General features: G+C 53.7%; 2 protein-coding genes across 20 annotated transcripts in view; one reads left to right on the forward strand and one right to left on the reverse strand.

Annotated features, from left to right (window-relative positions):
- Window positions 1–2,838, forward strand: part of CTNNA1 (catenin alpha 1) — a 320,722-nt gene extending 317,884 nt beyond the window's left edge. For all 8 annotated transcript variants that reach the window (XM_020908383.2, XM_020908385.2, XM_020908382.2 and 5 more), the window contains 2 exons: window positions 612–746; window positions 1,650–2,838. In XM_020908383.2, coding sequence (XP_020764042.1) covers window positions 612–746; window positions 1,650–1,937 — 423 coding nt within the window. In that variant the 3' untranslated portion in view covers window positions 1,938–2,838. The remainder of the gene's footprint in view (window positions 1–611; window positions 747–1,649) is intronic.
- A 7,879-nt stretch (window positions 2,839–10,717) lies between these two features.
- Window positions 10,718–15,006, reverse strand: part of SIL1 (SIL1 nucleotide exchange factor) — a 246,115-nt gene continuing 241,826 nt past the window's right edge. For all 12 annotated transcript variants that reach the window (XM_070465454.1, XM_070465455.1, XM_020908409.2 and 9 more), the window contains one exon: window positions 10,718–11,505. In XM_070465454.1, coding sequence (XP_070321555.1) covers window positions 11,149–11,505 — 357 coding nt within the window. In that variant the 3' untranslated portion in view covers window positions 10,718–11,148. The remainder of the gene's footprint in view (window positions 11,506–15,006) is intronic.

Genomic DNA, 15,006 nt, shown 5'->3' on the forward strand with positions numbered 1-15,006 from the left:
CACGAATGTGAGCACCATCTGGTCACTTCCTCTCAGCAGCCACCACTCAGTCTATCGTGCACAGCCCGTGCCCGCAAGACTATGGCCTCTCCTCACCGACTCCCTGCTCCGCCCTCCACACAGCTCCCAACACGGTCGTCTTACACAACCATTTTAAAATGCAAATGAGGGATGGCTCTGCCATGCCTCAGGAGCTGCTGAGAATAAAGAACCCCAGCCTCACAGAAGGGAGGTGTTTGCGTCAACACTTGAGAGGTGCCCTGCTTGCTTTGGTTGATTCACTTGTTCTCTCCATCTTTGCCTGAAATGACTCTCGTTTCATCAGGTGTTCACAGTGCTCACATCGGAGGTCTGGTCCCTCTGAGCAGACAGCCCTTCGCTGTAGCTCGTGGCACTGTCCCTTTTCTCCAGAGGCAGACTCTCGCTCTCACTTAGGGGCAGGGACCCGGCAGAGTCGCTAAGGGTGGTGACAGCCCGGGAACCTGGATAATCCTCTCGTCCTTGCTGCAGCACTGAGTGTGGAAGCTGGGGCACTGACTGAGCGTGTGAGAATAGCCCTAGGGGTTGGGTGTGTTTCAGATTGCTTGGTGCTAAGTCTGCTCTCTCATCAGTGCCCAGACTCAGCCTGCAAGCAGGACCTGCTGGCCTACCTTCAGCGCATCGCCCTCTACTGCCACCAGCTCAACATCTGCAGCAAAGTCAAGGCCGAGGTGCAGAACCTTGGTGGGGAGCTGGTTGTCTCTGGGGTAAGTTTCGTCTGTCAGTGTCGGGAGGACGTGCTGGGAGGGGACCCAGAGTTTCCTCGCGGAGGTTGAGGGCTGCATGTCGGCTCCTCTGTGCGCATTGCAGCTCCACTGAGCACAGTTGGTGACAGCTAGGAGCCCTGAATGTGCTGGCCTCTTCCCTTTTTCTTCTGTGGGAAAGAGTATTTTTATCCTCCTTTCTTTTCTTCCTCTGTAGAGAAAGTGAGCCTGTTCAGAAATTGCAGAGACATACAGCCTTTCTCAAACCCCCGCTACCCTCAATGAACCCCCGTATACTCTGTCCCCTTGTCTGTTTCCCAGGGCACAGCACAGTTCTGGACCTGTCACCCTAGGGGAACAAGGACACCTCCCTCCATGGAAGCTTCGTGGCTTCTGCTAAACCCCACACAATTTCCTTTCAAAGAACTTTGAATGTTGGACATACTTAGACCATTTGCTTACCTGTTCCAACATCAATGCCCCTGTCTCTGGGGAGTGATTACCATCTTCTCTAAATATGAGGGGAGCCCCCTGGGTCATTACTGAAAGCATGGGGCTCTCTGTCCAGGAGGTTGACTTAAGCCCCCCACCCACCCCTGTGGCTGTTCACAGTGCTTGTTCTGCAGATCGTCCCCCACCTTGTTTGAGTGAAAACTGTTGAGGGGTGGGGCAGGTAAGGTAATGGTACCTTATGTTTTATTACTCCTCCCTTCAGAAGATCTGAAACACAGGCATTTTCAGGGTGTTTGGATGAGAGCACCTAGCTGTCGGGAGAGCTGATCAGGAACGAGGGCTGCTGCCAGGCCCGGGGGTAGTGGGGACTCCCTGTCAGGGACTGACAGGCCAGCTGGACCTTCCACCCCAGACCCTGGCCCATGCTCCTCACCTTCCGTCTGTGCCTCTCAGGTGGACAGCGCCATGTCCCTGATCCAAGCTGCAAAGAACTTGATGAATGCGGTGGTGCAGACAGTGAAGGCATCGTACGTGGCCTCCACCAAATACCAGAAGTCCCAGGGGATGGCGTCCCTCAACCTCCCTGCTGTGTCGTGGAAGATGAAGGCGCCTGAGAAAAAGCCCTTGGTGAAGAGAGAGAAACAGGATGAGACACAGACCAAGATTAAAAGGGCATCTCAGAAGAAGCATGTGAACCCCGTGCAGGCCCTCAGTGAGTTCAAAGCTATGGACAGCATCTAAGGCTGCCCACGGCCCTCCTAAAGACCCCTCACTGTTCTTTACTCTCATGTATTTGCTAAATAGAAAACTGATGTTAGATTCTGTAGGGAAATAGATTCTTGAGACCTGGCCAACCTGGTGAATTTTGCAAGGATGTACTTGTGTTTAAGTCCTAGAATTCAGGAGCATATATCTAGCTATATTTTTTATACTCCTAAATAATTAAAAGTAAAAATTCCATAACCAAAGAGACTCCCACATTGGACATGTTAGTACCACTGTTGACCAAGTTGAGATGCCTGTCCTCCTAGTGGTGGCAGCAGTAGGTTTGGGAGAGGGTATCTGCCTGTAGCTTGGTTCAGGGAGGGGCTTCCCCCAGTTCTGGCAACTTGGCTGGTAGTAAATGACCAAAGACGACCGGGAGCAAGCATCCCGGGCGTCTTAGGAGGCCCTGGAGAAAGGAACATTCCCAGACAGGTCTTTAGAGGGACAGATCACACGAAACTAATTAAAACAATGTATCTCAAAGAAAATGGATTACTCTCTTTATAACATGAAACGAGGATTTTAACGCATGGTTACAATTACTAATGTACTCTGCTGTGGGACATTAATAAAGTTGCTTTTTTCAGGCTAGAATGTTGTGATGCCATAATCAGAACATGGTTTTTTACCTTCCTTCAGCTTCAAATGCAAATTCATCATTGGCTTCACTTCTAATAATTGCAGTGCTTCCTGCCTTGGGCTTTGGAGAGAAGCCTGACAAAATAGTGTTTGCTTAGGCAGTAATTTAGACTTACCTTATTTGTGATTACTATAGTGATTACTATAACTACAAGGTATAATTTTACTTTATTTAAATTTTATGAATTTGAATGTTTTTTACACTAACTTTTCCCAATAAAGTCCTCTATGAAACCCAGTCTAAGGGGCCAGAGTCCTTTTCTTTGCTTTCCTGTAGAGTGGAGTCTACATCAGACATCTCCGGGGTTGGCCCCCAGCACCTGCCCTGCTCCAGCTCCCCGTGGCCCTCCTTCCTGCATGGTACTGCCCCGGGAGGGAGCAGACTGCACAGGGCTCAGGGCTGTTCCTCCCTGTAGCTTCCAGGCTGGGAGGGCCGCGCCCACAACGGGATTCACATGTCCACACTTCAGGGTGCAGGCCAGAACCTCAGAGGCATCCTTCATATCTCCCTGGATGTCACCCCTCCCCTTCTGAATCATCCCCACTGGTTTGCAACTGTACCATGATAATGGCTGCCTTACAAACCTAAACCTGCTGTCCTTTCCCAGCCTACATCCCCATTCCCTAAAGAGTGTGTCGTCCTTGTCTCCCCCCCTTCCTCACTTCCCGCCATTCCAGTCAGCTCTGCACTCCCATCTTCTTCTCCTCACTGTCAGCGGCCCAGATGCACAGGCCCTCCCTGCTCACAGCTCCTCCCTTGTCCTCCGAAGCACCTCACTCTGGTTTCCTGTCTTCTCACGCGATGCTCCTCCTCTTCCTAGCTGTTCGAAGTTGTGCTCTCTGTCCCAGGGCTCAGTCCTCAGTCTCTTGTCTTTGATTCTGCTCACTCCTGATCTTACCCAGATTTCTGGCTTTAAATACCATCCAAATGCCAACTTTTCCTAGAACTAGACTTCTAAAACTGGCGGTCTCCTATACTCTCCACTTGGATGTCTTTATACATATTTCACACAGATTCTTCCCTTTGAAATGTATGCTGGGGCCAACTAATTCTCACCAGTTCTGTTCACCATCAGCTGGTCTAAGGCCTCATCACTGCATTAGCTTCTCTTAGCATATAACAAACTGCCCTAAAACTCAGCAGCTAAGACAACAATCATCACTCACAGTTTCTGAAGATCAGGAATCCAGGAGCAGCCGAGGGGAAGGTTCTGACTCGGGTCTCTTTTGAGGCTGTGTCTCTGGAGGCTTGTGAGCCACTTGGAGGCTCCTTCACGGGGCGGGGGCGAGAGGCTGCGGTCCACGCCTGGTGGGCCTGCCTTCCCGTGGAACAGCTCATGCCATGGCAGCTGCCCCCCGCCCCCACCAGAGTGAAGGAACCAAGAGAATGGCAACCAGATGGAAGCTACCGCATGTTTTAAAAACCTGATCCTCAAAGCGATACATGATGCCGTCAGTTATGTTGGTGACAAAAACCACCCCTGGTCCATGGTGGGAGGGGACAACACAGGGGCACAGGCCAGGAGGTGGCTCCCACGGTCGTCTGCACGTGGACCACTGCAGTGGCCTCCCCCCCAACCGCCTGGCGTCCCTGGTCACAGTTTCCATGGCTCACAGTAACCCCTCAGAGACGAGTTAGAGCATGTCATTCTCTTAGCTCAACCTTCCAGTGCCTTCCATGGCCTAAAAGCCAGAGTCCTATTGATGAGCGTGGCCGCTTGTTGTCTCTGGCCTTTCCTCTCACCATCCTTTGCATCTGCCCTTTGCCACTTTTGGTTCTGCTCTCCCCAGAGACCCCCATTCCTTCTCAAGATCTCCTTCAGGTGTCTTGTCAAAAGTCTCTATCAGAAAGACCTCCCCTGGTATTTTGCCTCCCTGCTTCACAGGGATAGGAACCCACTCTCCAAGGCCCAGGACACAGTGAACAGGTACCCTGGGGACCCGGGGAATCCCTTGTGGGGCCAGGCCCACAGACACTGACCTCCCTTCATTCGGCCCCTCCTCCTGGATGACTCAGAATCCACGATGACACTTGGAACACTCATGGCTTTTGTTGCCATGACCTACAGCCCCGCACCCCAGCACCAGGCAGACCGTCTAGTCCACCTGTCTGCTCAGCCCATCCACTTCTCTGAGGCTGAGCCCACCCTGGTCTGGACAGCCCCCTCCCTCAGCCCCCAGCATCCATTATCCACTCTCCACCAAGTGGTAAAAGAAGCTTCCAAAAACATTTTCTAAAGAGTCAGTCCTCTGCACACAGCCCTCAGAGACCCCATGCCTGCCCTGGGAGTATCTGAACAGGCCGTGCCCTCTCTGCACCCACATTGCCCACTGGAGGCAATTCTTGGGATGCCCACATGCTGCCCCCCATGAGCCCATCACTTGCATGTTTCAGGCATCACCTTCGCCATCCCAACATTAATAGCACACACTTTACCAAAAAGATGAAGGTTCTACTGAGCTTCACCTCCTCCTCAAGCAAAAGCTATGAAATGTTTGATGTACTACAGTTTTTCTAATACACATTAAAATTTACTTTAGTAAAGTGTTCATTGCTGTAGCACCTACAATCTCCCCTTGGACCATGACAGGCAAGCGTGGCCCACGACCACCCCCTTCTCACCAGGCCTTGGCCGTTGCCCCCAGCACGTGGCGTCACAGTGCCAGCCCACACAGAGCCATCTGGCATTCCTTGGGGAAAAGGCAGTGGTCTCGGTGAACCCATAACCTCGCAAAGGCCCTGGTACATGCTGGAGAAATAGTTGTTTAACTGTTCGAATGATTCACTGCTTATTTAAACCAGTCAGTCAGAAGATACTGGGAGGCAGAAAGCAGGTCACAGAGGTGGCATCAGAGATCTTGCCCAGCAATCCTGAGTCCTCCACCCTCCTCAGACTATGGGCTGAGCTCAGGGGAGACCAGCCTCACCTTGTCTGTGTGGGGATTGCTCCTGCCCCTTGGCCACCACTAAGAGGACTGTCTCCCCTCCCCTCACATCCTGAGGCTTCTTGCTTCTCGGCCAGGGCAGCCACAATCCTCAGCGTCACCTCCCTGTGTGACACCTCCTCAGGCTAGCTCCTCCCCTTGGCGCCTCAGCCTGACATTCTGGGCCCAGCTGCCCTGCACCCCTGCTCTGGCCACGACCTCACGCGTGGTGGGCAGAGCCCTGCTGCCCTCCCCTCTGCCCTGCTAACCACAGGGCAGTGCCTCCCACAACCCCTGGGCAGACACTACAAAGGAGCCCCCTCACCTCTGCAGCCTTAATCCTCACAGCTTCCCCTCTCCACCCAGGCAAGGATCACCCCCCCACTGAAGGAAGAGGAGGAGCTGCCGCATGCTGGGCACACCCAGGGCCCGTGTAGGCCTTCACCCACATCCCCCTGTTGGTGGTTTACTGCCCGTGACGTGTCACTATTACTGCCCCTCAAACTCTACAGGAGTGGGGACCGACTCCCTCACCGAAGTCACACAGCTCATGAGTCGCCCAGCCCCTCCTCCCAGCTGCCAAGACAGTCCCTCTAAGGCCCCCAGGTTCTGACCAGCCCTCAGGAGCCCCAGAGAAGCCCTCAGGCTCCTGCAGCACCTGCCCCGTTCCCACAGAGGCCCTCAGGACTGCATGTCAGCCTGCGGGGATTCTCCGGGCTCCTGGGTGAGGCCACCCCATGACTAATCACTGGATCCCAGTCCAAAATCATTTTAGCCCTCAATTCTTACCCCCCATTTCCTGCCTGACCAAATTTGCCTTCCCCCAGTGGTTCTCATCAGCACACAAAAACATGTTGTCATAGACCCCAGAGTTTAAAGAGACAAAAAGCTTTCCTGGGTCCGCGTCTCCCTCCCCGAGACAGAGCTTCTCAGGGGAACGTTGGGACTGTCTCCAGTGCCCACCATCACTCTCCCTGCTCGGTCCAGCCCTCCTCTCAGCCCCATGTGCTGCTGGCGGCCACGCTCTCCCTCCTTGTCACGCTTTCTCCAGATTTCCACCATCACATCCTCACTCACCTTGCTCGAGTCTCAACTCCGTAACATGCTCCCCGTCTTGGTCTCTAACACTCAGCTGGTCCAGGCCACTGACCGTGGTTCTCTTCTGCTTGATGAATAATGTGCAACAACCAGGTTTTCAGGGTGGGATGGGGAGAGGTTGCATATATATCCATATATTTTGTCACACATTTTACTCCTATAAAGAAATTACAGTACAATGAAATACGCAATATTCTTTACTCTCGATTCCACACAGCTTAAATTCCACTGAGGCCTTCTTTGATTTTTGCTCAAATCTTGCATCTATAGCCAACCTATGGTTGAAACTGACAAATGAGTCTAGTTCTGACGTTAATGTTGGTTGATATTTTTGTTTACCTTAAGGAGTAAGGGAGTGAAAAAACAAAAACACATGTGGGCATTTCACTTGACAGGGAATGATGACTTTGCTGAATCAGAATACTGTAAGACAATTTCCTCAATTTTTATGCTAGATATAGATGACACACAAAGCCTAATTAGCATTAATGTCTTCAGCACCCTCTTTTAAGTCTAGACAATCAAGAAAACAATAAATTAAGCCTTGATTTGTAACATTCCCAACTTCCCTGGTATAAATACTCCCACCATAGATTTCTAGTCACCCACGAGGTGTCCTGCTGGTGGAGCTGGGAAAAGAAATTCGAGTGCATAGTTAGTGTTTCCACCATCAGATGCGATAGACATTAAGGAATCTCAGAAGCACAGATAACAGTCAAATGCTAGGAAAGGAAACGTTTGAGTATTTGAAAGTGTTAGTTGCTCAGTTGTGTCCACCTCTTTGTCATCCCATGGACTGTAGCCCACCAGGCTCCTCTGTTCAAGGGATTTACCAGGCAAGAATACTGGAGTGGGTTACCACTTCCTCCTCCAGGGGATTTTCCCAACCCAGGGATCAAACTAAGGCCTCCTGCATTGCAGGCAGATTCTTTACCATCTGAGCCACCAGGGAAGTATTTATTACCTTACAATTTTTTAGCTATAATTTACACAGAGTAAAATTCACTTTCTGGGGTGTTTGAATTTTGACACACGTGGTGGTTGTGTAACCACCACAACTGAGACAGAGAACAGCTCCAGCATGCTCCCCAAGATTCCACTGTGCTACCCCGCTGTTGTTGAAATGTCCCCTAAGTCCTGAAAAAACCCTTTCTCTATAGTTCTGCCTTTTCCAGAATGTCACATAAATAAAGCAACAGTATGCAGCCTTCTGAGCCTGGCTTCTCTCGAGTCAGCAGCATGCATCTGAGACGCACGCGTGCACAGTGATCTGTTCCTTCCCTGTGGAGCAGAGAGGATTATTACCCTGTTGGTCTGTCCACCCCCAGAAAAGGGACAGTGTGCCTGTTTCCTGTTTTGTTTTTACAAATAAAGCTGATACAAATGTTCAAGTACAAGTTTTTGTATAAACAAAGATTTTTATCTTGGGTAAATACCTAGGAATGAGACTGAGATGCTGTCTCACTGGCATTTTTTTCACCTGTTGATGTGTCATTTGTATATCCACTTTGGTAATGTCTTTGCAAATCTTTATTTTTGAAAATTGGATTGACTGTTTTCTTGGTTTGGGAATTCTTCATATATTCTGGATACAAAATCCTTTGTCAAGTTTTTTTTTTTTTTTTTTTTTTTACATTGATTCTGGATACAAATCCTTTTTGCCAAGTATATATTTTCTCCCTGTTTTTGGCTTGTCTTTATTTTCTTAATTTCACAGAACAAGTTTCTAATTTTGATATAGTTCAATCTATCAGTTTTTAACTTTATGAATTGTGCTTTGGTGGTATAGCTAAAAACTCTAACATAAGGTCACAAATACTAATTTTCCTATTTTCTTCTAAAAGTTGTACAATTTTTCATTTAGGTCTATATATGCTTTGGAGTTAAATTTGGGGTGAGATGACAGCTATAGGTCAAGGTTCATTTTCTAAAACATGGCTGTGCCGCACCCTTTGTTGAAATCCTGAGGTAAGGCCTCATCCTTGACTCTGTTCCCTCACACACCACATGAGGTCAGTCAGCAGGTCCTCTCATGATGACATTTAAAACACATGTGGAGTCTGACCACTTCGTGTCACCTTCTCCATCATCACCCTGGTTCACACCACATCAGCTCTCACCTGGATTCTACATCAGACGCTGTGTGGGCTGCCTGCTTCTGTCCGCACTCCGGTGTCGTCTATTCTCACCACAGCAACGTGCGTGGTCCTGTTAAAATGTCAGTCACGTCGGGTCTGTCCTCTGCTCGCAAGTTTCCAATGGCCCCCGTAGCAAAGCAGCAGCTCCAGTCCTCACCAGAGCTGCCAGGGTCCGCCCTCCTCGTGGTGCTTACTATTCTCCCTTCTACCAACTCTTGCTTTTTTTTCCAATACCCCAGCCATGTTCCTGCCTCTGCTATCTCCTTATATACAAAGCACTTCGCCAGATCCCACAGTGCTCACTGCCTCACTTCCTTCTCTTCACACTGCACCTCTTCAGAGAGGCCTTCCCTGACACTCCTCATCCCCCATTCTGGGCTTTGTTTTTCTTCACAGTTTTCAGCATTCACTGCCAGACATCATGTTATGTAGCCCAGGTTGTACTCCTTGGCTCTAGGTCCTGATGTCACCCAAGGGAAGGCAGACAAGGGCTCCTCTTAGACCTGCAGACAACAGTTGCTGATGAACTGGATGGTGGAACCAGAATCCACACCCCTGCGGCCTATGTCCTGGGTCACACTGTGCCTGTCTCCTGGGAGGCTCTGTCAGGGCCTGAGACTAAGGACTAAGAAGGCAGAGGTCCAGGACGACCCAGATGAGGCCACTGAGAAGGCAGACTGCAGACCAAGCTTCACCCCTGCTGACGCCTTGTGTTGTGTATGTGAAGGAGACGACAGACGCAGTGCCATCACCTGGCTGTGGGCTCAGTCGCCTGGTACTGTCTGCCTCCCCTCACTCACTCCCACGTCCCAGCACCTTTCTGGACCTGGCCTGCTCAGCCATCTCTCCTGGCCCTCCCACCACCGCCTGTCAGATTAAAATGATTTTCTGAGCCAAACAATCAACCTTTCCAAAGCATGTTCCGCCCAGCAAACTCCAGCTCTGCCCCTTGCCACCTCTGTGACCTCAGGAAGATCATTCAACCTCCCTGGCCGTGACTTCCTCACCTGTGAAATGTACAAGGCTACTGACAGGTTTAGAGGCTGCGAGCCAGCAAGCATCCAACACTGTGGACTCTGGTCTGAGCCCCATGACACCCAAGCCAGCAGGCATCCAACTCAGTGGACTGATCCCCATGATGCCTGGGCCCCGAGGCATCCTACCCCAACTCCACAGACCCTGGCCTCCCTCCTGCCTCCCAGGAGAACGCTCTGCTGAAGCAGCCCTCCCAGGCTCTCCGTGGGCAGGAGCAGGGTTGAGGCCACTGACCTGCCCCAGGTTCCTCTGGGCCTCAGCTTGCCCTCAGCTCAGCGAAAGTGCGATTTCTACATGCAAAGCTGGGATGGGGAGAGTTCTACACAGAGGCTGGGAGGGGCAGCCTAAGCAGCAGGAGTGAGCCTCTGGTGCATTGGGAAAAGCTGAAAAACAAACGCACCAGAATCCAAATCAGGAAAGCCCGGAGCAGGGGTTGCTGTGGCAACCTGCAGCAGGCTCCCAGCCTGGCGCTCCGCCTCTCCGGGGTGGGGGCTGCGGCTTGTCAGGCTCAGCTGCCCCTGCCTCCAAGGCTGCCACCTCAGCTCAGTGCAGATCACATGGACGCAGAAGAGGAGCAAGGGCACGGACAGGCCCCTCTGCTCCGCCAGGTGGGCCCAGCAGGCCTGGACTCCCACTACCAGCTGTAGAGAGATTATTCCTCTCCCAGGGTGATACCTCCACCCAAAGGCCTCCAGAGTGCACTGAGTCCCCCAGTCCCACCACCTAGGACCCAGTGCCAATGAAGAGCTCCAGCCTCACCCATCAGCTTCCTGGGCTGACACAGCACCCCTGTGTGTGGAGATGCCCTCAAGCTTCTGCCACCGGCCCTGAAATTAACATGCAGGCACGGGATGGAGGGGGCAGAGTGCCCCACACAGCTGGGTGAGGAGGGACGAGCATGAGTGCCAGACACTGGTGTGGTGCTTTCTGTGTGTCTTCTCGCGTTTAATGGCATTCCCCTCTGACAAAGGAGCAAACGGTCTCAGGGAAGCTAAGTGTCCTCCCAAAGTCACAGAGCCACTGGTGGGAGAGAGCAGGGTCTAGCTGGGATTCTCTTAACTCCTGGGCCTGGATCCTTCCCACAGGGCCCGTTACCAGGCGACCACTCAGCACAGCACCAGGGAACCTCGGAGCCCTGTCACCCAGCGACCACCAAAGCGCTGTGCCCAGACCGCACAGACACAAGTAGACATCGGCTGTCATGCCTCCATTTAATGGCCAAGCCAGCACTGCCCAGATGATGCCCAGGCCCCAGTAGGGAAGTCCTCCCTACTGCCTGGTATCTCCTGAAGAGCCCACCCAAGCTGGTGCCCCTCATTCTCACAAGGAGCATCCCAGTGTCAGGGGCAGCCTCATCTCAGCTCCATCAGCAAGCTGTTGATGGAGTCCAGGAGCTCCTGGAAGTAACCCTCGTCCTCGCCCTCCTGGAGCTCCAGGGCGGCCAGTGCCTGGTACTCAGCCTGCAGGGTGCCCAGTGTCTTGTGGAGCTGTGTGTCCTGATGGAAGCGGTCCCAGCAGGTGGCCAGGAGGGCGCCCAGTGTCTGCAGCACCTTCTCGCGGGCGTCGTGCTCTGGCAGCGCCAGGAGGTGGGCGGTGATCTCGCACCAGCCCTGCTCCTGCAGGCTGGGCAGGAGGTGCACCTGGCGATACTGCTGCAGCCTCTCGGGGGACATGTCCTGCGTCAGCTCGGCATCCTCCTCCGCAAACATCTGCCGTCCGCGTGGCCGGGGCAAGGGTGGGGGGACATGGGACAGAGAACACACAGAGAGCCGTCAGCTCTGCCCTTCAGACTGGAAGGCACCTGGCTGACCCGTGAGTCTGTCTCCTCTCTGTCCATACCCTTGGGCCTCAAAGGCCCTTCAGGGGGGAAGTCAGCTGGATTCACAGCTCCACACATGCTCTCCAGGCTGTCCAGTCCATCCATCCATCCACTCATTAAAAAAAAAAAAAAATGCAGTGTGCCAGGTGCTGGAGAAACCAAGATGGAGACAGGATCCCTGCCCTCAAGCAGCTCAGGATCTAGCAGAGCAAGTCTTAAATGTCACAGTGCGTTTCGTGCAGCAGGGTGGGGTGGAGGCAGATAGTCTGGGCTCAAATCCTGCTCTACCGCTGACAGCTGAATGACCAAATGGCCTTGGGCCAGCACTGAGCCTCCCTAGGACTCAATGTCACCATCTCTCATGTGGACGAGATGACGAAGCCCCTTCAGGACTGTTGGGAGGACTCAATGGGACAGCGGACACACAGCCAGTGCCTGGCACACGGAGCCCACCAACAAAGTGAGCTTTACCATCGTCAAATGTCAGCTGTGTCAGCGGCAGCATCACCACCACAACCACAGATCTACTGCCTCAGAGGAGTCGGGCATGGAGGGGAGAGGAGGCTGGCATTTCCCTGAGTCTTGAGAGGCTTGTGGGAGTTGTCCGAGGGGACGAGGGTGGAGGGTTCACACACATGGCAGGGCTGTGACAAGAGGCCTCGGCCTGTCCCATGGTTGTAGCCCGCAGGCTGTTACGGTGGATGGGCACCAGGGCCAGGCTGGGCACACACCACACAGAGCCCTAGGCATCCCTGGCCTCTACACCGAGGGAAGTCTGGGCAGGAAGTTACACACACGGCCTGCGTTGGTGATGTACAGAAACCCAGCTCCAACAGAATGTGGTGGGAACCAAGCCTGGCAGGAATTCAGAGGCAGGGAAGGGAGCACCTGCGACCTGACAGATTACCACCTCATTTCATTACGCAGAGTACTAACCACTGCACGATCACAGCACGCCACCAGGAGTCTACCAACTTAGCTCACCTGTCAGAGGAAGGTATGCAGAGACAGAGAGGCAGCAGTGGGTGCACTAAATGTACTCGCAGGAAGAAAGAAGGACTCGCTGCCCTAACTCCAGGGGAGAATGGGGTGTGCAGATGACAGGGCAGGCAAGAAGAAAGCCCAGAAAAAGCTCAGGGCCCACAGCAGACCACTTGACGGCTCTGGGGCTCCTCAAAGCCAGCAGAGGAAGCAGGGAGGGTCAGCTTTCTGACACAGAAAAGGCTGAAAGGGACATGGCTGTCGTTTCCTAACCTACTCCCATCCCGCCAGCTCCACCTGCAAAACACACCCCAGTCCTGCCAGCTCTCTGCCCCAGGGGCCCTGCTCCTCACTGTACTTTTCAGTGCCCTGCCTCCCGGGCCCAGCTTGCCCCCCTCCAGGCCCCACCCTAAACCCTTCACACTGGGCATTTCTGATGATAAAGATGGACTCCCCTGCCTGGGACATGGAGGCTCTGCAGGCCCTGCCCCCCGGGTGCTTGGATGCCTCCCCACTGGTGCTCTCACTCTGGCACCTGTCACACTAACCTTCCCCCAGGGCCTGTGCAGGGGCAGTTCGCACTTCCAGGCACCCTCTCACCCAGCACCAACTCCACAGTCCACCTCACTCAACCCTCGGATCTCAGCAACTCCCCTGACTGCCCCGAAGAGTCAGGGCCCTGATTGTAAGCCTCCAGGGCCCATGCACTCTAGGAGGGTCTCTGGTAAATGTCTGCCTGGAAGCACCAGGAGGGCAGGGACTACTGGCTGGGCCCGGCCCGGGGTAGGCAGACACCCAGGCAACACTTGCAGAAGGGCCCTTCAGCTCCATGGAGGCACAAGAAGATGCGGGTTCATGACCACAGGCAGGCGTCCCAGCTCTGCAGGAGCCCAGATGTCAGGACACAGTTTCTTAGTAAAGGGCCTGCCCAGAGCCAAGGGACAGAAGAAGAAATGCCTGGTGTTTGGCAGACAATGGAAGGGGCAAGGACCGAGGAGCCTGACAATCTGAGAGGTGGGTCCACACTCCCCTGGCAATTCTGAAGTCCAGCCACTGCCTCCCCACACCAAAGATGCCCTCAAGGAGCATGGCACCCCTCCACCCTGTCACACTTCTTCCCTCAGGAGCCCTGTACCCATCCCCAGTGTATTCTCTCTGAGAAACCACAGAACAAGACACCCTGACGGCCTCAAGTGTAGAGCACGTGTGCCATCTGTTCCAACACTCCGGCTGAAACCCCTCCACCATCTTCCTCCTGCAGACAGACGGCAATCTTCATACTGTTTGCAGAGAGACGCCAGGCCCTCCCTGATCCTCATGGCACCCCAAAGCCTCCAGTCCGGCTCCTGGGCCAGCTGATTCAGACAGCCTTGGTCAGACTGCTAGCAATGGCTCCCCGGGGATGATGCAGTCACAGTGCCCTGTGCCAGGGCTGGGGGCAGCAGAGACACACAAGACACCAGGGGAAAGTGACAGGGTTCTCCCAGGAAATGCCAACCAATGCACACATCCTTCCCCAGGCTTGCTGGCCTGTTCCCAGGACGTCAACTGTACCCAGGCCTTATTAACTGATGTGAGCACCACATGGCTGCCTGCTGTTCTGAGAAATCAGGTTTCTGCAGCTTAGAGGGGTGAAGGAAGAGAGAGGGGGAGGGGACAGCAAGGGAGAGGGACAGAGAGATGAGACAGGACCAGAGGGCAGCACACACAGACAGAAGCCAAGAGGCGGAGAGGAAAGCGGCAACGGAGGACCCTGACCCAGCCTGAGGCCTGGGGGAGGGGTGCACGGAGCCAGGGAGGCACAGCGAGGAAGGGGGGCGATCTCTGTCTCCAGCGTGGTCCCCGGGGCTGCCCAGCCCTGCTCCACTAATCCGAGTCAGCTGTGGGGAGAGTGTGGCCCCTGAGAGGCAACAGAGGAAACCCTGCCAGAGCTCTCTGCAGCGGCTAAACTAAGAATCAGGCCTGGCTGGTTTTACCCTCTCCTTAATAAGCTCACAAAGACCAAAGTGGGCTGGGCACCAAGTCTCTTTGCAGGCAGCAAGTCCCTGGGGCCCTTGATGGCAGCTAGTCTGAGCCCGGCCCAGAGCCAAAGCTCCCAGAGGAGGTTTCCAGAACCTTCAGGTTCAGCGTTATTCCAGCCCGGCTCCTCGGTCTCCTGGCTGCTGTGGAGGCCCCAGACACAAGCTGCTCCACCCCACCTGCTCCTGGTCGCTCCCACTCCATACTTCACCACACATGACCTTTCGTTCCATGGAGGGCTGATCTTGGCTGCTCGGGCCTTTGGTCACACTGACCCCTGTGCCTGCACACTTGGTCCCGACCACTGCCAGCGTCCCCTCCTCCCTCCCACTCGGCACAGCTCTCAGGTTTGAGCTCAGCAGTCACCTCCCACAGAACATCCACTGTGACA

This window comes from Odocoileus virginianus, chromosome 3 (assembly GCF_023699985.2).
Source record: "Odocoileus virginianus isolate 20LAN1187 ecotype Illinois chromosome 3, Ovbor_1.2, whole genome shotgun sequence".
Taxonomy (NCBI): domain Eukaryota; kingdom Metazoa; phylum Chordata; class Mammalia; order Artiodactyla; family Cervidae; genus Odocoileus; species Odocoileus virginianus.